At 38.0% G+C, this 25,435-nt stretch overlaps 1 protein-coding gene across 1 annotated transcript; it reads left to right on the top strand.

The window, feature by feature from the left end:
- Positions 1-1,975: 1,975 nt before the first annotated feature.
- qsm (Zona pelucida superfamily protein qsm) lies at positions 1,976-25,188 on the top strand. Its single transcript, XM_087352778.1, has 8 exons — positions 1,976-2,109; positions 18,907-19,008; positions 19,159-19,262; positions 19,586-19,719; positions 19,875-20,108; positions 20,531-20,678; positions 21,630-21,774; positions 22,070-25,188. The coding sequence occupies exons 1-8, from the start codon at positions 2,046-2,048 to the stop codon at positions 22,297-22,299; spliced, it is 1,161 nt and encodes a 386-aa protein (XP_087208904.1). The 5' UTR covers positions 1,976-2,045; the 3' UTR covers positions 22,300-25,188.
- Positions 25,189-25,435: the final 247 nt, after the last annotated feature.

The following is a 25,435-nucleotide window of genomic DNA, read 5'->3' as shown; positions in this document are numbered from 1 at the left end:
CTGTTTGTAATTTTACTTCATTACGTAGCTTTTACAACATGGCGGACGAACTTATTACTCCAACACTAATTAGGTTTAGGGTAACAGATATTCAAAAAATATGAAGGTAGTATTGCGAACGGAATTCTTCTTTGACATTGCTATCGAGGCCTAGTGGAATATATGAAGACAGATGCGTCCCACAAAGTACATAAATGATGACGGTGAGAAATTTTTGCGTTTGTATCAAATTTAACGTAGACAGAATTAACCTCTTCTAAAAAGAAAATTGCATATTTATAGCCGCAAGCAGGCATTTATACTAAACCATACGTTTCATTGTTGGATTATAAACTTTAAATTACCGGAATGTAGTTTGAATTTTTGTCCGGGATTCTTTTCATATCACATTGTTGCCGAAGCTAGTCTGAGTAATATGTACAAAAATTCAGTTCTTACCTCAAAGAAAATAAAACACCGCTAAAGTTGGACTTTGCTAAGAGACACACTCGCGGTTAAATAACTCTCGCTCACCGTGTGGTTGCAAACATGTCAGTTGCCTGCTAACAGAGCGTTATATTTAACCGAGCAATCCAGTACGTCTGGGGAAGTTGAGGACAAAACAGGTTTAAGTGACAATGACCGACATTCTGTGAAATGTTGCATAATGCAACGCGAGAGAAAACACAACGTGGGTTCGATTTATGCTATTTAATGATGCTGTATCGAGTACTGAGGTTATTAGTGCTAATAAATAGTGTGGTGGGATTTTTGGTGTTTCCGATAACCCTGTTCTTATCTTGGATAAATAAAAATCATTGTTGGCTGTGTGTGTGTGTTTCTGTAATAAATTACGATAGTTTATACCGTTTCTGTGAACTTTGTATGGAGGTTATATCGCCATGCGTTACTCGTACATGCGAATTCTGTCAATAAATCACTTCTTTTAGCGAGTTCGTGTAAGATGGCCGACAAGCCAACGTTTGAGATGGGAATAATAATGGAGCTATTCAGTGCGGAATCATGATTATCCGTGACTCTTGTGTGGGTCATATTTCACTAACGGAGAAAGGAGATCAATGGAAACTATTCATCTTGAATTAAAGAATTATTACAGGCAATAAAACTGCACATTCAGAAATTAAATAAGGAGTTTTGTGCAGAACGCATAATTTATATTTTCGTATTGCAAAGACTCGCAGTTTTACCAACCTCAAGCTGTTGACGCCATATTTACGTAACGAACATTTATAATTCGACAATGAAATGAAATTTAACTCGTGAATTAACAGGCTCGTAGATTTTTCATGGGGTTATATGAAATTTGATATTCAGAAAACTAATCTCACGCGTAAAACTTAACTGTGTCCGTTTCAACTGCCATGTTAGCGACTCTTAAATTTTTCATACTGACTGCGTAAAAAAATGTATGTGTATCGTTTGATAGTAAATTTTATTTTGATTGCCGTGTTGATTACATTCTCATGCAATAGAACCGTTCGGGTATATTCGTTCTTCTACGTGCAAATTCGTCTCTTTACATTGTCTTATTATTTTATACGATACTTTAATTACGTAAACTCTTTGTGTCCTGGAATAATTTTGTGGCTGCTAAACGTATAATAGGCTAAAAATCACAGAATATTGATTTCTGATTTATTCTGTATGTAACTTTCGTACCGAATCAGGCGGAGGTCAAATTGCCTCGCTAATTACATCTGTAATTTGCATTCAAAAATGTCTGTTGTTCAGGAGGTCTTCGCTTCGAGTTCACATAGTGACTGGGGTCGTAAGGTCGTGTGGATTTGTAGGTAGGCATTGATGTTTCGGAGTAAGATACCGCCTCCATCTTCAGGGACACATATTCTCCTGGATGTCTGTCGGTAAATAGGGTGTTGTGAGCACCAACCAGGGCATGGTGTTAACAGAGTTGTGCCGCTGTTGCATCGAGCACGATCGGTGTTTACCTGCGTCGCTTTGGAGGGGAGATGCAGTCAGGCAGGTAGGGACTGGCTGGTGTCTTGTCGACAGTCAGTCGCTTGTTGTGAGTGCGTGTACACGTAGCTATGGGACCGGGTGTTGTGCTCGCCATTACGCTCTGGATATCGGCGGTTAGCACCCACGGCAAGGGTGAGTATCAGCCAGAAATCTGTCACAATGCACGAAACGTCGACTGTGACTTGGTATTTATCAGATTCGAAATGGCGTGTGTGTGTGTGTGTGGGCCTGCGCGTAACTTGTGCGTGAATTTGCTGTAGGAACAGTCGATTCCCGTTGTTTCATTTTGGTTAAAACTGGTTATTTGCTCTGTCTTCTTCAGTCTTAATTATTATTACTATTAACCATTTTATAAGGTATGTACTCCCATGTACCCGAGACAGACCTTGTCCCTAAGGTATTTCCGAGATACATTTTGTTTTTAATATGTATTACATGTATTATATAGTTTTATTGTGAGAGATGACTATATATTTTACGACAACGTCTTTCGAATGATGTATGAAGATACCAAAATGGCAGTTTTCTGAAGTTCCCTAATGTCGTCTTCGCCCGGAATGTTGGCCAAATGTTTTCTGAGTGACTTCGAGACAGTTCCAGTTGCTAATATAATTATTGGGATTACTTTCACTTTCAACATCCGCTGTATTTCAAGATTTTCTCTGATTCCTTCTTAATCACATTCCTGTCAGTTGGTATTACTGTATAAATTAAGAGACGAGTTCCATTTTTGTTTCGGATTATAATAACTGGTTTATTATTTGTGATGGTTCTATCTGTTTTGACTTTTGGTTCCACAAAATAGTTATTTGGTTAACCTGACTTGTCTCCACCGCCTTCGGGATGTGTTCATACCAATGTTTCTTTTCTAGCTTTTCCCCAGCTTTCCTGCATAAGTTAAGATGTAACTGAGTACACACACGATCATGTTGTCGTATATATTCCTCTTTAGCCAGCACTGGGAATCCAGACACGACGTGATCTGTCGTTTCATCAAATTGCTGACATAACCTGCGTTTGCTGTCTGTATCTGTTTTTAATTATTTTTTTTTTAGTGTTTAGCTGTTGCCAGGCCTGTAAATTTATTCGCGAGGAAATTAAGAGACAGATAAAATAAATAATAGTTATGTTCTGTTATTAATATTTATATCCAGAATTTTGTGGCCTTTGGTTAAATATTAAACCCTGAGACGGCGTCAGACATTATTCTGTAAATATTACATAATTCACCCTTTTGTGTGATTATCCTAGTGAAGTCAAAGCTCTCGTAAGTCTAATTAACAATTAAGACACTACCGCAAAAGAAAACAACATTCTTTAATTACAAAAATGTCAGTTAATGCTATTAAGGAAATGATTCAGTTTTATCCTACAATTATATGCGGGCAAAAGGTAGATTATTGAAGAATACATTATTTATAGTTTCCAATAAGCTTTATAAGTTTAAAAGTACAACACCTAGATCCTGCGCGAATGTATATTCTTGCTGTAGGAACCTGAGTGACCTTATTCATTTCAATTTGAGGTCATGGATAGATCATCGTCACCTCTAGATCACGACAAAATCAGTTCCAAGGTTTTGAGGTAAATTGTCCTTTAAAATGTCCAAGAACACTTTTTCTTACGCCAATGTCGATCTAACTATTAATCTATGTAACCATCAAGCCACTATTTGTATCTGATTTTGGATCGTCATCGTTCTATCGTCGTTATTGAGTTACGTTCGAATACCTTGAGCAGAAGTTCGTACGTAAAAAGATGTGCTGACTAAACGTCTTTATCGTTGCACACCCACGGCGATAACTTTACCATGAGCTGACTGGTCGTGTCGTATTGAAATTCGAAGGCTTCGTAGAATCGTGACCAACACATTTCCGGTTCAACAATGACTTTCTCTGCTAACAGGCGCTGAAATGAGCTCGACGTTACTATATCTCATTTTCTAAATCCACAAGAGAAACCAGACTTGATAAAATTGTTGTAGTCACGTATATAAGAATTTGTGAAACCATTAAACATTTTAGTAGGCCTGCATTTTAAAGTAATTTTGACGAGCAAACAGAGAAACGAAACTTATTTTACTAATGCTTCGACAGACATTTCCCTGTTTGTCCTAATCTTTGCATTGTCAGGAGTTGGTATGACTTTTGATGGAGGAATATTTAAAGTTACATTCAATTTTCACACTACTGATCGCCCTAAAACTTAATTTCCATTTCTACCGCTCCAAGGAATTGTTACCTGTGTTGTAACTAAAAAGTCTCTGTTACACTGCGAAGTTTTCACTGTGCGCCACATGTAGTAGGTTTGTAGTTCGTATATATATCGTCGGCTTCAAGTTCCGGCTAGTTTTACCACCGCCTATTGGATCGCAGAACCATTCAAATTCTAAGATCTTAACCTGGGTCGATCTAAATTCATCAGACATGCAATTGAAAGGGAACCTTGCAACCTGACGTCGAACCCACGACCTGCCTACCGGAACGACACGTATAAACAAAGATATGTGGTGATACATCTCCTGTCCCGTTACGTTTTCCATGTGTTAAGCGTCCTTTGGGCTCCTGAAGGTCTCTTCCCATGGTTGCTGTTTCTTGGAAAGGTTTTAACCCCCATTTAAAGACAATTGGTCTCAGAATTCTAACCTGGGAAGTGACGCCATGTTTTGTTAGAACTAGTAAGTAAGTAGTAAGTTTCTGTTCTTCACGTAGTACACTTGGAAGACAGATAAGGAGATGGATGGATGACATTAATATGGGTCCTGGGGAAACAACGAGTGAGAATGGATGGTGGATGGATACAAAATTGCTTATGATTGTATCTAAAAGTGTCCTTGATATTGTTTTATGAACTTTCGGATTATATTACGGTAGAGTCGGTTTAATTCGTTTTTTTTTGCTAATCATTCGCGAAAACCAAATAGCTTCACTTCCTGTGTCATGGCCTCCTCTATGTCAGGAAGCAGCCACTTCCGGTGCGATGTCCGATAGCGATGCGCAATTGTTCATGTGCTGCTGACCATTGACCTTTCTTCCAAGAAACCTTCAACAGCCAGTGACAGAGAACACTTTTAAGCTAATGTAGTTATTTTCTGTGGTTAACCATTTAAAGCACAATGGTAACTATATGAACTGCGTGGTTTAACAATGTGTTCTGCCCGCAGAAGTTATTTATGGATTTCGTACGAATCTCGCTGTGAACTGCCATTATTCCTTTGGACAGTTCATCGTTTTCGTGTAGAAACTTCAGTAATCCATTGTTGTCGGTGTAACTGTTTTTTGTTGAAAACAAATTCGTGTCTAGTGGTACGTGGAAACTTTGTTCGGTGAGAGGCGATTTCTACATAATTACGTCCTGGGTTCACATCTCGCTGATGATTAAATGCTATTGTGTGATGTGAATGAGGGCGAGTTTAAAAAGAACTGAGACTGTTTTTGGGGCTCCTATAAAACCGCGTGGGAGCACGAAGCTGTCCAGCGATCTTGTGGCTGTGAGTTTATACAGTCGGTCTGTACAAACCCACGGTGTCCTGTGATTGCATCGAGACTGCAGTGATGAGTCTTTTAGTTACGTGCGTCGGAGCGAGTCAATGTATCGGCTGAATACCACATCGACTGTCCAGCAAAGCCCCTGTTGCGAAATCCTGCTCACCCTGTATTTATTAATATTATGATGGCCAGTGGTATGCGTGGTTGCGGTAAGTTACAAGGTCCTAATGCCCACACGGGGTATTTCACCAGGGCCGCCAACCTCTGAGAAAACAATGACCCTTTCCTCCTGCAACCCACATCGAAGTGTCTGGACTCCGTTTATACGCTAAATGAGGCAGTGGGAGTCTGTGAACCGGATTCAAACCAACGACGCCAAACCTGCTTCGGGTTACTTGATATTTTATGAAATTTGATAGTGGGAAGCTTTACTAAAATTTGTTTACGAGTTAAGACTTCTAAGAGTTCTAACAGTATCGGACAGTTCTGCGCTAATCTTGAGCGCAACTCGGCAAATATTTACAGGACCGAAAAATCTTCCAGCGAAAGTTGTAACGAAAGATAAAACAAGTTTTATTGTTTAATACACTTACGTAAATGTTATTACGGTATGCATTTGTTAACTTGTTTTGATGTGAAGAAGAAATACAAACACTTTTAATTATCCCGATATAAGATTTACATCTGTAATAGACCTTAAATAAACATTATACCAACGAAGTGTTTACTAAAATAAAGAAAAACTTGTCTGCAAGATATGCATACTCCACGCAGGAGTACACATTTCTTTCTTCTCTTGTTAAATACGTAGTTTCATTCTAATGATAGTCTGGTAGAAGTGATAAACTACAATTTTCTGAGCTAGCTACAAGCGATGATGATGATTGTGGTGATGATACGGAGGGCAGACAATGAGCTTCCGTTTTTGATGAAGATGGTGATCTGTGTTCCAGCTCTTGCTAGGGAAATTTAATGCGAAAGTGAAACTGAGAACAGGCCAGTGCTCCCCTCTACACACCGAGAAACAGAAACTCATTCTTATGCAGTAGCTATTAGAAGATGATGACTAGCGGAGATGATACATCAATTTACATAATACAGAGTTGCCAACAGCTCTGCTGAACCGTCAGGCATTGGACACAGACGCTTATGAAGATGCGTGAATTATCCTGTCGCCGACAGGCATGGAAGTTATATTAAAATAAACTAGTCTTCTCCATTTCCTTCCGGAAAAATCACGGAACAGTACCTTAAAATAGTCAACGGTTACTTAATGCACGTCCCTTCCAAACTCAGTATCACAAATTATCGATGCTACAGTCGGTTGGAAATGTTTTGTTGAATAAGTAAAGAATTATTTTATGTGTTACGTCTTATCTTTTATATATTTTTTTGTAATATCTCACATCCCATTCTAGTAGATACACGACAAACGAAAACATTTTATATGAACGCGAGATGAAAAAACAGTCTATTCGAGAAAGATCGTAGTGCCAACTTCTTAAATGTCACGAATGTTGCCACACGTTCAGTTGCGCGAACTTATGAAATCGAAAAAGAAATCCTTCGCCATCGAATATGGGATTTCGAAGTTTTCGTACGTTATCTGTTTAAAAAAAAATATGGAATTCTTGCTGTAGTATTCTTTATAGAAATGGAACGTGAAATGGCTACAGCAAGAAATATTTTGTTTTAATTTGTATCTTCAGTTTATCGTCTCCTGCTATCAGACGTAGGATACGTCACAAATACAAACACCAGATCATTATGAAGACAGAAAAGTCTACAAACATACTAAAAGATCAATAAATGCAATGCATCAAAATGTATAATAGTTTTTAAAATAATATAAAATTGATAAACCTGAAGATGATGTCATAAAACATCGAAACATGTCGTTCAAAAATAAAAGCGCCGAATAATGTAATGTCGTACCACGATAAAGGAGCGCCATAAATATAACATAATATACTTCATATTGTAAATGTTATAATATTTTAACAACATTATTTTAAATAAGTTTGTGTATAGACTGTGAAAAATAAATATACATATTTTGTTTTAATTATATGTGACGATCCACTGCAAATTACATAAAATTTATATGTTATATCAATTAAAACCCGATGTCTAATAAGGTATGATTCTTCGGGATCCTTAAACAGCACTCGAACGGTTAGCAGCGTACATAACAGAGACTAGCAAACAACTCGAACGGATATATCGCGTCACTGCCTTCTTTTGTTCATGGTGTTGGTGGCCTTCGAATCTTCTCCATTCGGCTGTTATTTATATACAATGATTTTACATGACGAAGACTACTGACATCAGTCTTTAGAAACTGCATTACTGCTTTGTTCATTGTGTCCTTAAACACCAGTTGGCTCGTAATTACTTTGCCTTGGAGCACGATACGTTTGTGTGATATTGCATATGCGCTGCTCGACAAAGGAGAGTTGAAAATAACTTAATGAACTTCGTGGTTTATGCTCAGTATCTCATGTAATGAGGAAAAACTGCGGAAATGTGTTTGGGCTGAATATCAAATCAAAAATTCGAACTATTTGCCCCCAATTTGAAGTAATCTGAATTTACCATTCTTTGGAGTTCTTACCATTTTTAATTTTATTGTTACGATGGTATGAAACATGTTTTTTGTTTCGTTGTGTATATTACAGATAGAACGTTCAAATGAGACTCTACAAAAAAATTATTTTTATTATAGATATCAGAAAGGGCGTGTCCCAACAAATTTGCTTTCGGTGCACAAAGTGTATTTGTATACTTTCATAAGATTCTCAGAGTAAACAGCGATTATTTCCTTAAACAGCGTTAACCAGTCGATCTTTGTAACGGTGGAGAGTTGTGTTTTCTTCGCGGTACGGACTGGATTCTTAAATATTATTTAGACGAGCTTAGGCTTCAAAGGGTTAACCAGTTGATCTTCGTAATGGTGAAGAGTTGTGTTTTCTTTGCGGTACGGGCTGGATTCTTAAATATTATTTAGACGAGCTTAGGCTTCAAAGGGTTAACCAGTTGATCTTCGTAATGGTGGAGATTTGTGTTTTCTTCGCGGTACGGGCTGGATTCTTAAATATTATTTAGACGAGCTTAGGCTTCAAAGGGTTAACCAGTTGATCTTCGTAATGGTGAAGAGTTGTGTTTTCTTCGCGGTACGGGCTGGATTCTTAAATATTATTTAGACGAGCGTAGGCTTCAAAGGGTTAACCAGTTGATCTTCGTAATGGTGAAGAGTTGTGTTTTCTTCGCGGTACGGGCTGGATTCTTAAATATTATTTAGACGAGCTTAGGCTTCAAAGGGTTAACCAGTTGATCTTCGTAATGGTGAAGAGTTGTGTTTTCTTTGCGGTACGGGCTGGATTCTTAAATATTATTTAGACGAGCTTAGGCTTCAAAGGGTTAACCAGTTGATCTTCGTAATGGTGGAGATTTGTGTTTTCTTCGCGGTACGGGCTGGATTCTTAAATATTATTTAGACGAGCTTAGGCTTCAAAGGGTTAACCAGTTGATCTTCGTAATGGTGAAGTGAAGTGTTTTCTTCGCGGTACGGACTGAATGACTGAATATTTTTAAGGTGGCCTTTCGACTTCAAAGGGTTAATAAAGGAAGACAAATGACTGAGGAGAAGCGAGAACAGCTGTTTGTCGTCACACTTTCTAATTCACGAATCAGTTCTTTGCTGCCTTATCCGTTTAGACTACCAGTGTTTTATGATTTGAAGTTTTCGCGGCGACAGCTTTTTATGACTGTAAATACAAAAAGTCGTGGTTCTTTCTGAACACTTTCCAAACTCAACGTAAGAAGCTATCCTTGTTGTGGTATATAAAAACAGTCGCCAGAAGACGGCCTCTTCATTAACAATATTAGCATAGCAACGGTTATAACAACACACGGCATAAATAGAATCCCTTAAAGTCCAAAATTCCTTAACATCAGATGTTAACCAAATATCCCAGCTAAGAACCAGAACCTGCGATAAAGTTATGGGTAGTATGTTTGCGCTTAAAAATGAGTAGTTGTCTCGTAACTTATTGAATATCTCTAAATGAACCCACGTCTGTTCTTTGCTCGTGATCTGAATTTGAATATTCCTTCGCAAGAAATTTTTGACTGCAATGGCGAAACAGCTAATTTGTCATGGACATGTGACTTCACTGCCACATTTTACTTAATTTAGTTTGTAAAACATTCTTAAGAAGGTGCGACCGCTTTATGAACCATTACTACCAACTTTGCACGCACTACTTCCACCAAACATTTCACAGCTGACCCATAAACTGCTTTTTTCAAACCGTGTTAACTCAAAACCGTAGCATTCACATGTTTTTACACGGTTTCTTTCTGTCGAGACACAACGATGTCGTGGACCGTGACCGAACACGTAATTGAGGTTACATTTTCCTCGAGACTTTATTTCTCACTTAATCCTCCTCTGTGTCCTTCCAGATACCTGATTGGCCTACCTCATTTTCTCGCACTTACGCGGTGTTCGACAGTTTCCTTTGATAAATGGTAAAGAAGTTAGTGGAAATATAATCTACATGATAGTCAAGATGCCACAAATAAAAATTACCATAAATTCAATTTATTTCCTTTGATTCAGGCCCGAAATTTATAACTTGTGTTGGGCAAGGCCGTGGTCTAGGCAACACGGAGTTTTCCTCCGTGGCATCCCAACAATTACTCCATTCACACTCACACAGAAGAAGGCAATGGCAAACCACTTCTGGATCATCTGCCAAGAACGTATATGAACAGGTCCCAGTCCGAGAAAAAGATGGAAGGATCCTGTTCATATGGACCTGTCGTCAGACAGAACACTAAATAATAATAATAATGATTAAGGCCTGAAATTTTACCTCATCTCTTGAATTGGTAGTCGGAAAAGTCCGAAAGAGACCTAGACGACACTAAAATTTAATAAAGAAAGACGGTGTGAGTTTGTGGACTTGAATAATTTAACTTCGAATGAGATTTAATATGAGGTTTTTATGAAAGTTATAATGAATCTTCGGGATTAATTAATTAAAGTCAGCGTTATGCATTTCTTCCGGGGAGCTTTTTGAAATATTTTCATTCCGCAGTAAGATTCGCGAACCACGGTTTGCCGAAACAGCTGGGCTACACAGAGAATGTATAAAGTCACGCCGGTTCAGAGCCGTGGAGTAAACGCGCGAAGACTATTTAGGAATGACACAATCCGTTGCAACTATTAAAGGTGCATTACAATTTTAGGCCCTGCCCTTTTTTGCGCATAATTTCACGTCTGTCGTGGTGAAAGTGACATCATACAAGAAGTAGCCCGTCTGATTGCTTGCAGATGCCATCAGTTGCCTTCATAGACGTTTACATAACAAGGGACGTCATCCTGACGCTTGGATACTCAAGACACCTGCAATTCAGTATTTGAAATTTAACATAAAAATTTTCAATAGATGTAAGTAGTGAATCGATATTCAAGCTCTATTCCATCTCATCACTATGTTATCTATCGTCTCTGGGCTATTCATTTACCCATCCGTCATCGTACTTGTGCGTAATTTACTAATTTAAATATTAATATTCACAGTCTGCTGTCGTCACAAAGCATATTTTAAAACTTCAGAATTTTATGTGATGCTGTATTGGACCAGGATTCTTTCTTCAGGTGTAAAGTGACCGTGGTGTGAATGTAACCACTCACCACCGCCATCTGATGCTGATATCAACAACACATGACCTCTACCTCCGCCTACATCTGCATGGCGTGGTTACTTAAACAAGGGACAACTCTGTCTTTAACTTTACTCTACTGTGTTAATATTTAGCCGAGTACCTGCCAGAAAGCCCCAACAGTTTGTGTTGTTGATAGTGCATAAATTAATAAATTTGAATTGAAGCCTGAGCTCTGAGCCTGTAAAGTTTTTATAGTTATTAATAAGACTTGTAAGTACATTGATTCCAATTTATCTTTTTGTAGGCGTTACAGCGGATGTCTGAACTTCCTTGTCGTTGATCTGTCGTATACTATTGGCCCGGAACTCAATATAGGTTACAAGACTTCAGAACCAACCGACCGGAACGAGAATGACGTTTGCAATCAGGGGGTCTTGGGGCACAGTTCGAGAGCGGTACTTAAGCAAATAAAAAAATGTACTCAGACGATGGGATGACCCCATACCCAGTATGAAACAAACTGCAGTACATACGTGTGTTGTGGAATTCGGCCATCGAGACATAGCGGATTAACAGTCATAACTGGAATGCTGTTGTGCTGCCTTCAGTTGTAGGTAAAGAAATGTAAATGGTTGTTAAAGACAGGACCTCTGAGACTTTTACCCTCGTTCAGAGTGGTTCACTCAATCGTGAGAATCACTCCCAGGAGTCTTGAATAGTGGTTTATTTACCGGATGGCCAGTCTCACGTCAAAATCGTCAAATTTTGAAAAATTAAGATGACAGGCGATGATAAATACAGATACCTTATTCGGGATTAAAACCCCTCAATCCCAGTCTTCGTTTGACCAATGAACATGCTAAAATTTTTAGCTCTTCTGGAGCCACTGTTGTTGAACAACAGTTAAAACGTATGAGAGATTTCAATGCTGGATAAAGATGGGAACTTTGTTAGAGATTTCAATGCTGGATAAAGATGGGAACTTTGTTAGAGATTTCAGTGCTGGTTAAAAAGTTAAACTCTTTTTCCGTGTGGAATGCACGTTAGCAAGATGGGATGCTTCGTGCTCGATTACCTTGTATATCACATGCTTTGTCTCATAGTTAGAACGGTACTCGTTATGTGATGAGTAGTTTCCATGAATTTTGGAAAAGTGAATCTAATCGGTGTGTGTGGGCTCTGTAACTCTGATGAATTCGGCATCAATACACATACATTAGTGTTCCTATCTAAGGGCACGATATATGTGTTCAATAGTCTTGTTATACATTTGGAAAGTCTTGGTGTTGAATCCCGACCACAGATTTTCTTGAGTTTCCCCCATTCCTCCACGCATTTGCTACCTGCACCCTTGGTAGTCCCTAGATGGTTCGTTAAATAAGCAAGGACACAGGCAGATACCTTATGAATGCGGACTGAAATGTAAACTTAATGTTTAATTATAATTATTATTCAAATGCCCGAGTGTTTCCCCAACATTTAATTTAACCCCCGTTAAGCGGAGTCTTAAATATCAGGTACAGATTCACAGATAAGCAGATTAAGTATCATCGTTCAGAGCATGTGCACTCGATGTTTTCTTGTCTGTTAGTAGTCGCGAGCAGAATCCCTAGTGGGTTACAGCTGAGTCATAAACCGGCCACACCTCACTGACCTCTGGCGGTTAACTGTAAAATCACGTCGCGCCCACAGAAGTTCGAGATTCGACCCTAATGTCCAAGTAAGGTAGCAGCAGCTGGGGTCGAACAAGGTGTTTACAAAGTAGGATTTGAGGTTCTCATTACGAAGATGGCCGTGTAGTCTAGTAGAAATTTATCAACGTTTCAGAGGTCCTTGCTGTTTTTGAGATGATAATGTTGCGTCATATTGTGTTGAATATATACTTGTTCAATTTTATCAGTCTAATCACAATAAAATATTATTATTAAATATTAAAATATTACATTTGAGTTTATATGGATTATACACCTGAAGATGGTTCATTTAGAACCGAAACATGTAGTGTAAAAGATGATGCTCTAATATAAATCGAACATATCGATAGAGAGCATCATTTTAATATATTTTAAATATTTAAATGTTAATTGTAATATTTTAATATTTAATAATAATATTTTATTGTGATTAGACTGATAAAATTGAACAAGTAAAAATGTTTTTGTTATTTGTGAGGAAAGTTTGTTTTTTGGTAAATAAACACTTTTAACGCCATCAGTAGGATTTCAGTAGTAATTACGCAGTAAACTGGGCAGCTCCTGTTTTCGATTCCATGCCAATCCTTGCAAAAAAAACTTCTAAGCCCACAACGAAGAAACCATCGTTCCATTAGTCACTCGCATTAGTCCATATCCGAGCTTCTGAACGATTTGCGTGTGGAGACACGACGTTGCATGTCTTGAACTCATACAAACAAGCCTTGATGAAGCTGATCAATCTCATAAAGGGTCTGCGGACTGACACTCTGTAATGAAGTCAGAAGCCGCACTGAATTGTGGAGGAAACTTTAAAAACCCGACACGTCCATCAGACGTGTAAAATCGAACAATCACTGATGCTTTTTCTCTGTAATGAACATAACTGTTCAGTGACTGGTATTTCTACGTCTTGTTGCTGATGCCCTATGTTCGTTTCTCGGTTCGAAGACAGGTTCCTATAACTGAAAAGTTTCCCTGTTTTCCTTTAATTCCTCCTGGTGAAATCGGCTGATTCCCTTCAAATTCATTTTCGGTATACAAGGTGTTTCACGAGTCGCAGACCGAATTTTACAAAACACGGAAGAACATAAAGAAATGTTGTTGTAAATCACGTGTTTCCGTACTCAGTTGTTGGACATCTTTTGCCTACTACATGCCGTCAAGGCGCTGCACTCTACACATTGTCAACAGTAAGACGTGTCGGCACTTGCCATGTTTTCATGACATTTCGCTAGTCGTTGCAGCCTCCCTGGTTTTATTCAAATCGCTTAATAAGATCACTAACCCCAAGTTGACGTCACACCTTTCACTTTCGCCTTCAAGACGGATTATGTGGCATTGCGTAACATGGTACACATGGCCACCTGAATCAGCGTGTTAAAAAATGATCACCATCGTTTGGTGATAAAGTCATTTTGACGATCTAGCGAACTCTTTCTGTAATCGAGTGTAATCAGCATCTTCATACACCTGGCAATGTAGGAGGCGCGTCGATCATATTTGCCCGTTATGACAAACATTCGACGATCTTTGAGAGTCCTAAATCTCATAGCATCGTAGAAATCGCCCTTATCTCATGATAAACAATTTGACCTCCGATATTTTACTTAATATGTTAAGGTTTCATTACGCATCCAGAAATATGATAATTCTTATTACGTTATGAAGTCAAATTCATTACTTAGTAACGTGTGCATTTTATTAATTTATTTTCAGTGGTGGTATAAACCAGTGGTATTCAACCTTTTTTGTTCGCGTACCCCCAGATATAATTTCTCTTCAACTTTGTACCCCCAAAGTTGTTGGTGTATAATTCAAGTTATACGTAGTATATAATCTACATTTAAAATAAATTAAATAAATTACATTACTGATTATTCAGTGTTTACCATAAAATAATATATATATTTTTTTTAAATTTCACGTACCCCCTAAGATGTCTTCGCGTACCCCCAGATATAATTTCTCTTCAACTTTGTACCTCCAAAGTTGTTGGTGTATAATTAAAGTTATACATTGTATATAATCTACATTTAAAATAAATTAAATAAATTACATTACTGATTATTCAGTGTTTATCATAATTTTTTTTTAAATTTCACGTACCCCAGGTTAAATACCACTGGTATAACTGGCCGGAGTAACATGAAGGCCGTATGGAATATTACGACAGTACACATTAATACAAACATGGCTGCTGCCCCAATTGGACTGACGAAAAATACATGGCCCACTCTGTTTGCATGCTTGCTTTCTGAATGTTTACTTTCAAGAGCACACATCCGTGTCTTATACTTCGGAGAAATCTCCTGTGGTTGTATACAACAATGACATAAAGGGTAGAACGTCGCTTTATGTACCTTTGTCATTAATCTCACAGCACAAATCAGAATGTGATGATACTGTATCGAGTGGTGAAGATCTGCTTTGTTTCGTACGTTTGCACTTGTAACGCTAAATTCATTCAAACATTTCGTATATAGGACATGACCATGGAAATTTCTACGTGAAAAAATCCTAATACTTGAAATTGGAATCAACATTTGCATACATTTTTTTCCGTCTTCGGATTCTCCAGCATTTTGTCAAATATCAAAAGTATTCCTATGGGCAAGGACTTATGGAACACGCCGTATGTATTTACATGTTCTCGAAGACGACTTTCATATATAAAATACGCGGTAAATTTTAAAGAAATCAACCGAATTCTTTTGTTAAACTATTGCCCACATACATTCAGTCGATTAAACCACGTTTTAGTGAATAAATTTACTACAATTTGGTGGCATTAATCGACGGGTAGAATAGTCTTGAAGTATGAAGTGTAATAAACAGATCTCTTATTAACACAAAATGCACATAATACTTGAAGTAAAATTTTGTAGGAAACGGGTGAAGGGAATGAAGTAGTGGTGATGTTGGTACCACTGGTACAGTTGAAGTTCCATTACCCCACGTCTTTGGTCAGTTAACCTACTTTCACTTGTTGGAACTGAGACGAATGGATCTGGCGGCACCGATAAGATGCCCTGTCCTTAAGCTAAGATGCTCAGTTAGTCGCGTGACGTATTGGTCCATTCGACATTTCTTCCCAAGCTGGGACACAAATCAAAGTTTCATGTACCATTGATTCTTGTTTAAATTTGTTTCGCTTTGTTGTATTTTTCATTGCTTAATGTTCGCAGATAATATTAGTGACTTAGGATAAATGTATTGAGGAGGACTAATTTTGATCTTTTGTGAAGGTGCGACCACAGCATTCTCTGTTAGGACTGAGTACGCTTATCTGTCCTTTGTTTACTTAGCTGCACATTTTAATAGTACAGGTTATGTTGCGTCAGATGACTTGAAACAAAATTTTCGGAAAGAAACTTAAATAAGCCGTTTATGGCGTATTTTAAGGTCCCAGAAGACTTCGACAAACCGTGGTAACTTCTGGAAAGTCGATCCAAATTTTCCCTCTTTTTTAATCCCATGACACAAAATTTGTTTTGTATCCAATGCAGTTATTATACAATGATAAAGCAGGAAGCTGTAGTACCGACAGTCGCTCCACATGTGTCACTCTTGTCCTCAAGCCGTGGCGGTCGATCACCTCATATATCGATAATTACGGACTCTCGTTCGAATATTCCAAGTAATGATAGAGGATTTTGAGTATGTTGGAGGTACTGTGGGTTGTAGCGCTGTGTACTGTGGTAGAAATTTGCCGACGTTTCAGACTTGCTTAATGCCTCTGAAACGTCGGTAAGACTATACGGCGCTACAACGCATGAGACACCCATCTTTAATAGGGGCTTGTCTGACAGTCTTGACATCTCACACTTTTCTTACGGAAAACATGGAGACTGGTAATAATGAACTGGTGCGAATTACTAAGGAAACTGTGGCTAGGTACACTGATTTGTTTACGAAAGGAATGCGTTTCGGCATTCATTTTTCCTTGTGGGTCCAAACTGAAACCTCTTTCGGATATGATTCTTTTTTAAATCCTCTTAACATGTTCCTGCCATGTCACATATTTCATTACTCTAACAAAGCTCTGTATTTCCCGTAGACTTTACGTTCTGAAATGTTTTGTTTTCTAGGAAATCTTTCAACCAACAGGCTCTCAATCTGATACAGAATAATCTTAACAAAATATGAGAATGCGCGCATTTCAATTGGGAGAATGTTTGAAATGGTCAGCGCGGTGACTGACCTGACCACTAGCGCCCTGCGGCGAAAATAATAATTACAGTTGCAGAACCAGGAGGCTGTGTGTGTGTTGCCTGGACCGGTACAATAAGATTAATTAATAATCCACGTGCTTTGTGGTCGCCAGAAGAAGGGTACATTTCGGATTAAGTTTCCCAGACAATGTTCAGACTGGAAGAGGGCGGAGTACTTATTCGTGAACAGATGATGAGGGGGCGAAGTTCCATTAAATGTTAAAAATTGAAATGCAGTTGTTGGCAACGAACTACGAACGAGGAGACTAGACGAACTTTGTATAGGCGTGCTTTTACTCGGTTGGAAATATAAGTAGGCCCATAAAATGTAATACAAGTCACTGTAGCGTGATTTTTATTCCTTGATAACTCTTAAACCTTTTATTTCTGCCTTTTGTGGTAAGAGAACGTTGTAAGACGTCACACTTTGTACCACGAACCGTGCGGGAGAAATTGGATTGAACTTCTATGACCAGTCAGACCAGTCATTACCTTTCTGGAACTACTTGTTTCACGTGTGTTCAGTTCAGTTGTAGTCTGTAGCACAAGTCAATCTACCTTCGGGGTTCGCAGAGTTAGGTAATGCTTGAAATTATCACGAATTTAATAAAACAACGATACGCTATGAAGTCGCTTGTCGTATCGAGTCACCGATTCCAACGTGACTTAGATAGTAAAGTTTCCAATGGAAACAATCGATAACTTCCTGGTCTCAGAGCGCAAAAGATTTCTCGAAGTGTGAGGAAATATTTACAACTCGATTCTCTTAACAAAATCTGGACCATTTACGATTATTATGTTCCTTGAGGACGAGATAGAATAGATGATAAGTAAAGTCCATGACCTTTTCAACCCATAATCATTCCTAATCCTTTTTCAAGCTTTTTGAAACAGTGTACAATTCCTGTAATAGGCATCCCCTCTACCATTCGATGAGATAAATATAAACGCATTTCCCATTGACTTATGAATACATGAACAACGTTGAAAGTAGAACCTAATTAAGTTTTAAGTATGACGTAATGAACTTAGTCAGAAAATGCACTGGGCCATCTACCTTCGAGGATCTGTAGCGGCCTTCGTACTATGGACAGTTTAATGGTGAAATGTTGTGTTTTCTTTGCGGTACGGACTGAAATTTTAAATATTATTTAGACAATCTTCGTGTTTCAAAGGGTTAACCAGTTGATCTTTGTAATGGTGAAGTATCGTTTTTTCTTCGCGGTACGGACTGAAATTTTAAATATTATTTAGACGATCTACGTGTTTCAAAGGATTGCCCAGGATTGGGCGGCGTAAAATCGAATTTGCTAATAACGAACCAAAGAATTTGGCATAAAGATCACGGCTCTGGAACCGGAAGTGTGTGGTTATGGTCAGCTGTGGTCATTCCGTTAGCGTTTCTGATTAGATCATGCTTCGTTGTGCGTGGTAACACGCAGCCGATACGAGGTTGTTACTTGGCAAACCCCTTCTCCTCTCGCTGTCTGATGGGCGCTAAACATATCTAATTGTTATACGGCGACCCGAGGCACTCCTAGGCTTTATTCGGAATGACACATCTGTATCGCGACGCTCGGCATCGAGTTGCCAACGTCGTGGTTTTATGTCATTACGAGGTTCGTCTTCGCGACACATGACGTCCCGACGCTCGTCGTGGCGCCCTGAGGCTTGTCTTCGCTTTATCCGGAGCGTTGTTTCGACGTCGAAATGTGTGTTTCTGGTCTATCCTGTAATACGCTTATGGTTCCCACTCGTTGCTAGTTTAAAATTTGTCGTAATTTGCTAAAATTCTTTTATACAGATGCCAATTTCATGTCTGGGATGGGTGTGACATTAATTATATTTTCTCTGTTGCAGTTCACTACAAGGTAAAATGCTCAAATGACACCATGTTGGTGGAGCTAGTTCGGACGGAGACCACTACTAATATCTACCTAGAACAGTTAAAACACTTTGCAGGTAAGTAATAGCAGAATTTACATTCACATTTTGTCCTACGGTCGTCTAATGTGTTGTCAACGCAACCCGGTTTCAGTTCCTCGATTATTTAAGTGTTCTCCTAATTATCATGCGTTGGATGACTGAGAGATCAATGGTTTTATGTTACAGACAAAGCCTGCCACCCAGAGCTGGAACAAAACAAGGCAACCTTCCAGCTGTCACTAACTGACATGTTCCAGTGTGGCGTAAACAGGATACACAACCAGCTTACGGTATATACTTTTTCGCTGTGAGGTTGTTTTTCAGAGAGAATAGAGCTTTTGCCTAAAGATTTGTAATGAAAAACATTGTCATTATTTTAGGGAGAAAATTAGAAGTAAGACAAAATTAGGGTTGAGAAGTCTGAAGGGAATGGATCAGTTTAAAGACCTAAATGTAGATTGGATGTTGTTGAAATAGGTCTGAAGGAAATAGGGCGAGATTCACTGCATGTTCTCATGTGGATCAGTCGCTCTATTTGAATACGTTTACTTTATTTTCACTCTGTGACAGTGGTAATTCAGGGTTATTAACGCGTACTTGTATTGTGATACAGGGTCAGTCTATATATTATCACCATGTTGTGGTAGAGGACTCGAGCCTGCCAAAAGAAGTGATTCTCGTCAAATGCGTCACGTCGCAACGTAGGGAAAAGCGAAACGTGTTGCCCGCTGGCTTCCAGGAATCTGAGTAAGTAGCGTCCTCAGACCTTGGACTGATGAAATGGTTTGTGCATGAAATTTGAGGTTCTCGTGGTACGAGAATGACAAGTTTTAAATAAGGATAAATACGTTGGTTGTAATAAGAACTGATAGACTAAGATCTGTGATGATGTATCATGATAGTTTCAGGGAGTCAGAGCTCCAAGTCGTGAAAGGATCTGCCCCAGAGCCAATTCTGGGAGTTGGGGTGCGTCAAGGAGGGCAGCTGGTTACAGGAGAGCTTAATGTGAATCCGGGTACGCCACTACAGATGGAAATATTCCTGGACAAGACGAGCGCACCGGTATATGGGCTGTTGGTCAGCTACATGCAGGTTACAGACACCAAGACACAGGAAGAGACCATCATCTTCAATGGGTGAGTGGCACTGCCCCCAGTACAAGGATGTAATCAGGCTTAAAGCGACAGTTTCCAGCACAGCGACATCATATTTCTAAACAGCTACGCCATGTGCTCATGTTCACGTTGACTGTCTGGGTTATAACACCACGCGAACTCTTAAGTTGATACCGATATTTCACAGTCAGCTACTGACTTCATCTTTAAAACTAGGAATCTGCATAGAAGTCCACGGACCAACATTGACTGACTGTGATTTGTTTGGATACGCTTGGCCTTGCCTGTTATAAATGATTGTGATGTCATAATCTTTCTGTGTGGTCATCTACTTGTTTAACCTTACCCGTAGATACAAACAGAATAAAGAAAACAATTAATTACTTTCATAATTTTGTTGATATTTCATTATCAATCCGTTCTTGTGCGTAATTTTGTCGTAGGTGCTCGGTAGACCCCTACCTCTTTGAGAACTTTAACACCGTTGACGGGGATTTTCTGTCGGCGAAGTTCCGGGCTTTCAAGTTCCCGGAGTCAACCTACGTACAATTCAAAGGCACGGTGAATGTCTGCTTGGACAAATGCAGAGGGGTGAGTTACTGAAGCCAGTAATATCACGCTCACATTTCACCAATGTGTGTTAATGTTCTGGTATCTGTTTACATTCTCGAAGTAACACTGCTGTGGCGGAGAGGGTTTAGATAAAATTTCAGGCTTAATTTTTGGGTACTCTTTCAAAAATACTTGTGTGCTTTCCTTCATATATTTAACCCTTCAAACATAATTTATTTTAACATATGACTTAACATAATTTCCAAAGATAGTATAATTGCGTCATATTGTGAATCAAATATCAAATTAATTATTCGGTTTTGTCCGTCTAATCACAATTATATTTAAAATTTTACAAATAAGATAATTAAAATATCATTTTATGTTCCACATCGAATAATCGATTTACATTTGGAACATTTTTACAACATGTTTCGGTTTCATCGAACCATCTTCAGGTGTAAACATCACCAAAAAGCTACACAACAGAAATTGTAATTGAGTTTTAAGTTTGTTGATATAATTTTACACCTGAAGATGGTTCGATGAAACCGAAACATGTTGTAAAAATGTTCCAAATGTAAATCGATTATTCGATGTGAAACATAAAATGATATTTTAATTATCTTATTTGTAAAATGTTAAATATAATTGTGATTAGATGGACAAAACAGAATAATTAATTTAATAATTTCGAAAATATTTTATTTAAATTTTAAAATTTGTAGATTTAATCTGATGTAAAAGTGGAACATGACTGTAAGAATCTTGACACGGGCTCTAATGCTTTGTTTTAAAACACAAAATTAAATTCCTTTACCTTTGTATTTTTGTGATAATTCACATTGTCTCTTCTTGAAAATCAATGATATTCTAGAAGATAGAAGGAAAGTGGTAATTCCGCTCTCATTCTTAAATAACAAACTAATATCTCAGCAGTGTTTCTAAATGAGGTATCATTTTCTGAAAAACTTACCTTGATATGTTCAGGTGGAGTGTAGCAACGGGCAAACGGGATATGGGCGCAGGCGTAGGGAGGTGTCATCCATACCTGCCGATCCCAATAAGGTATTTGAGGTGACCATGTCCACTTTCATCCGGGTCGACTACAAAGATGATAACCTGCTTGAGAAAGGTAGGAGAACATTGCTTTAAACACTCAGCGATATATTCCCATGTCAAATCAATGTCAGTGTTTACCGAATATCATGTTGAAGTGGTCAGTGCCCTAATTTACCAACATAACTTGTCCTTTTCCTGTGAAATTATCTTTCAGGATAAATATTCTTTGTTTATACCTTTCAGTACCTGCATCCAAGGTATGTAAATCTAAACATTTGCTACTCAATTTTTTTTTTTTTTACATGTTTGAATTTTTTTTAAAAAAATTTACAAGAATAATCATAACTAATTTACTGTTCACGTTGCAGGCAAACTTGGTGGGTCTGTGATCCAATCACATTCTGATCAAGTTAACATCAACGCTACTATTTCTCAGGAGCAGCCGGATGCCAGGGAACAACATCTGCAGCTTGAGACCGAGGAGATTCATGAGGAACTACGCTACACTGTCATTGAAAATGAAGGAAACATGGCAGCAGTACGCGCCACATCCTTTCTTGCCATCGTCGCTATGTTGTGCCTACTGTTAATTCATTGAGAAAAATGAGTCTCGTTGGCAACATGCCGAAGCAATTCTGTGCTTCGCAGAGGTTCATGCACTTACGCTTACACCAGTTTTATTACTTTGTAATATCCATCTGTTGTCATATCTTACAATAAGTGTTGGTAACGAGTACGGAGCTTGGCGCTATATTATAAATTTGTAGCTCCTGTTAATTTAAAATGGATTTTTAGGAACATCGTATTAAGTCTGGACTTCTAAAATTTTGAAAACACTTTGGCCCACATTTACCCATTTTTTATATATTACTCATAAGCTGCGGGGATATAAATCGTAGTTTATTGGAATTTCATGGCAGTTTATTAAAAATTTTGGTACTCGCTATTGCAGATAGGTTCACAAAACATAATAAGTGGTAAACTATTTCTTTACTTAAAGAGTTGTTATGTGAACGACTTGCTTTAATTTTTAGAGGGCGAAAAATTTATTTTATCAACTGAAAAAGAGGAATCATGAAGTACCACTAAGAATTAGGGTAAATCTACACCATCATGACATACTGATATATTGCTTCAGATCTGAATAATATAGATTACAAAAATCCAACAAAAATTCATTTATATTTTGAACGTGTGGCCTTGTGTGACCAGAAATATAAATGTACAGGATCCGGTGGTCTGTGAATTTAAGGGTTTCAGTTTCCAGACTCTCGGTATACGCTATTTTTTATGAATCTGGATAATGACCTCTGTCTCGCAGTTGGCCTCAGTCCCAATTTAATAAATGTCTGACACGTGGACCACAGACTGAGTCGAAAGTGTGAAGCCATTTTGACTGTTTCGGACTCACTGTGTTTGTAAGCGTAGATGCAAGACCAGCGCAATGCTTTGGTCCAGCCTGTCACTGAGTATTGCATTAACAACATACGAAGCCTTTGTTTGATCCCAGGTTCATGTCCCGATTCTTCAAGAGATACTTTCCGTGTGTGTCCCATTTGGCAAAACGGAACATTAACGGGTTAGATTTGCATATATGTTTATCTAAATGGATTCAGACTATGATAACACTTAATATGCATTGATTTTAATCTTTATCAGCTGTGCATTTTGGCTTACATAGGTTCCAGTTGACCACGCGTTGCATCAGCAAACTTCTAAGGTAACTGAATAATAATTTTTAAGTGTGGATTGATCAGGAGGGAGAATTAGCATGTTTTGAGACACCAGCATTTAAATTTGTGAACTAAGAAACCCATCATATAAAATACATAATCTGGGATCAAACTGGCTGCTTACTCGCTTCAATAGGTTTGATGTCAACGACTTATAAATAACAATAAATTTATCTTGACTCATAGAATGTTGCATCAGTGCTATTTGTACATGCTCAGTGGCATCCTGGAGCCTTCGGTGGCCAGAACGCAACTATTAACTTGCTGTTTCGCGTTAACAGTGAATATTAGTACTGCCACCTGGTGCCACAAACAGTACATTAACTCATGACACGTGAAGAGTTAAACGTGTGTTACAACTTGTGTTTTTTTTACCATTATGCGGTTGTAATGCCTGGACGGTAGAAAATTGTTGTTAAACTCTTCAACACGTTTGGAAAATTGTACTTCAGATTTATTCAGAAATTTAATATTTATTTATATTCATCAAGAATTTGTTCTGAAATTTAACATTTTTCAATAGACTTGTCCGGCTTATCAGTCCAGAGTGACAGTTTTATAGGTTTTTTCTTACTCAAAAATATTACTACCTAGCGAGATTTTTGTGAACCAGTTGGCAATATTAATTTCTGATCCAGCATCTTTAGATATTTTCAGACCTAAGACAGGTGCACTGTCAAGATGTTCAAGGCATATTGTCTTAACAATTCGTGAAGCCCACATCAGTATCACTCTCTCTCACGCAGTGAAATACTATCCCCCTCCCCCTAGAAAAAGGCGTTGGAAGTTTACGTTGATTGATTAGTCTGGATATGTGCTCATAGATGGTTTAACAATTTTAACTCTGTATTTACATGTTTCCTTCTCAGGCACCTTAACAAATAGCTGAAAGATCTAGGGGGTCTTAGTATCGGTACAGTTGGAACATGAAGTCTGGCAGAAGGAATATTAACAGGCATAGGTACAAATATTACATAACCATCTCGGTGATCTACCATGTTGTGGGTTGATACATGGTGTGGGCTGCGTGATACACCCCCATGATGTAACTTCTAATTTAACTAATTTTATATGTAGGGAATGTAACCATAAATTAGGTTTTGCATGTGGAGGGTGATTTACATTGGCAACTTATCAAGTTCTAAACTTTTCATTTCCCTTTTCAGAACTATTTGTATGATGTCGTAACTTCATAAGACATCAGGATGTGTCGACTGCTTATAGTAATTTTTTTCCTTCTAGTATGTTTCCACTTTTATATGATCCACAATAATCGTGCTTCTTTTTCAGGAATGGAATTACAGTAAAATCTGAATCAGTGGTCCCACATTTGTAAATGGGACCTCGAAATGACAGTCTTCATACAATTTTTGTATTAAAATTTAGTAGTATACAAAAAGAGATAGCAGAATTTTACATCAACAGTTTCTGACTATTTTTTTTTCCTACAATATAATTTACATTACATACTTGTGCTTTATGTTTATGAAAGTTTTTCTTTTATGAATTAAATAACATACAATTTTAAGAGTGATAAAACCCACATATTTGAAACAAAAACATGTTGACCTTCATTTCAAACCACTATGCGATGTCACATTAACAATGTGTTTGAAATACTTTGTTAAAATTATCATACTAACTAGTCTATGAATCTTTGACAACAACGTGTCATTAATAAAAAATATACAGAGTTTTATATTTAACACAGCTGTACTATCCACTGTATAATAAAAGTAAATACTTTGACATAATCATTAAAATTATACCTGTGATCCTTCTCAGCAAGCAAGACACAAAATTGAACAAGGACCTAGACTCCTGTTACTGATGCCTCTTGCAAGATTTCCACTACATAAAATACATAATGTATTTGTCCAAATGTAATGTGAAAAGGCCTATGATTTTAGTACATCAGGTAGGTAGACCTGTTTTCAAATGTCTTTGTCATGTTATATGCTAAAAGGTGAAATGTCAGGAAGAACTGAAGATGGCAGGCAG

The sequence above is a fragment of the Zootermopsis nevadensis genome, unplaced genomic scaffold (assembly GCF_977971745.1).
Source record: "Zootermopsis nevadensis isolate Lab colony 2312 unplaced genomic scaffold, Znev_1.0 Znev_ptg000021l, whole genome shotgun sequence".
Classification (NCBI taxonomy): Eukaryota; Metazoa; Arthropoda; class Insecta; order Blattodea; family Termopsidae; genus Zootermopsis; species Zootermopsis nevadensis.
This window is presented reverse-complemented; position numbering and strand designations above follow the sequence as displayed.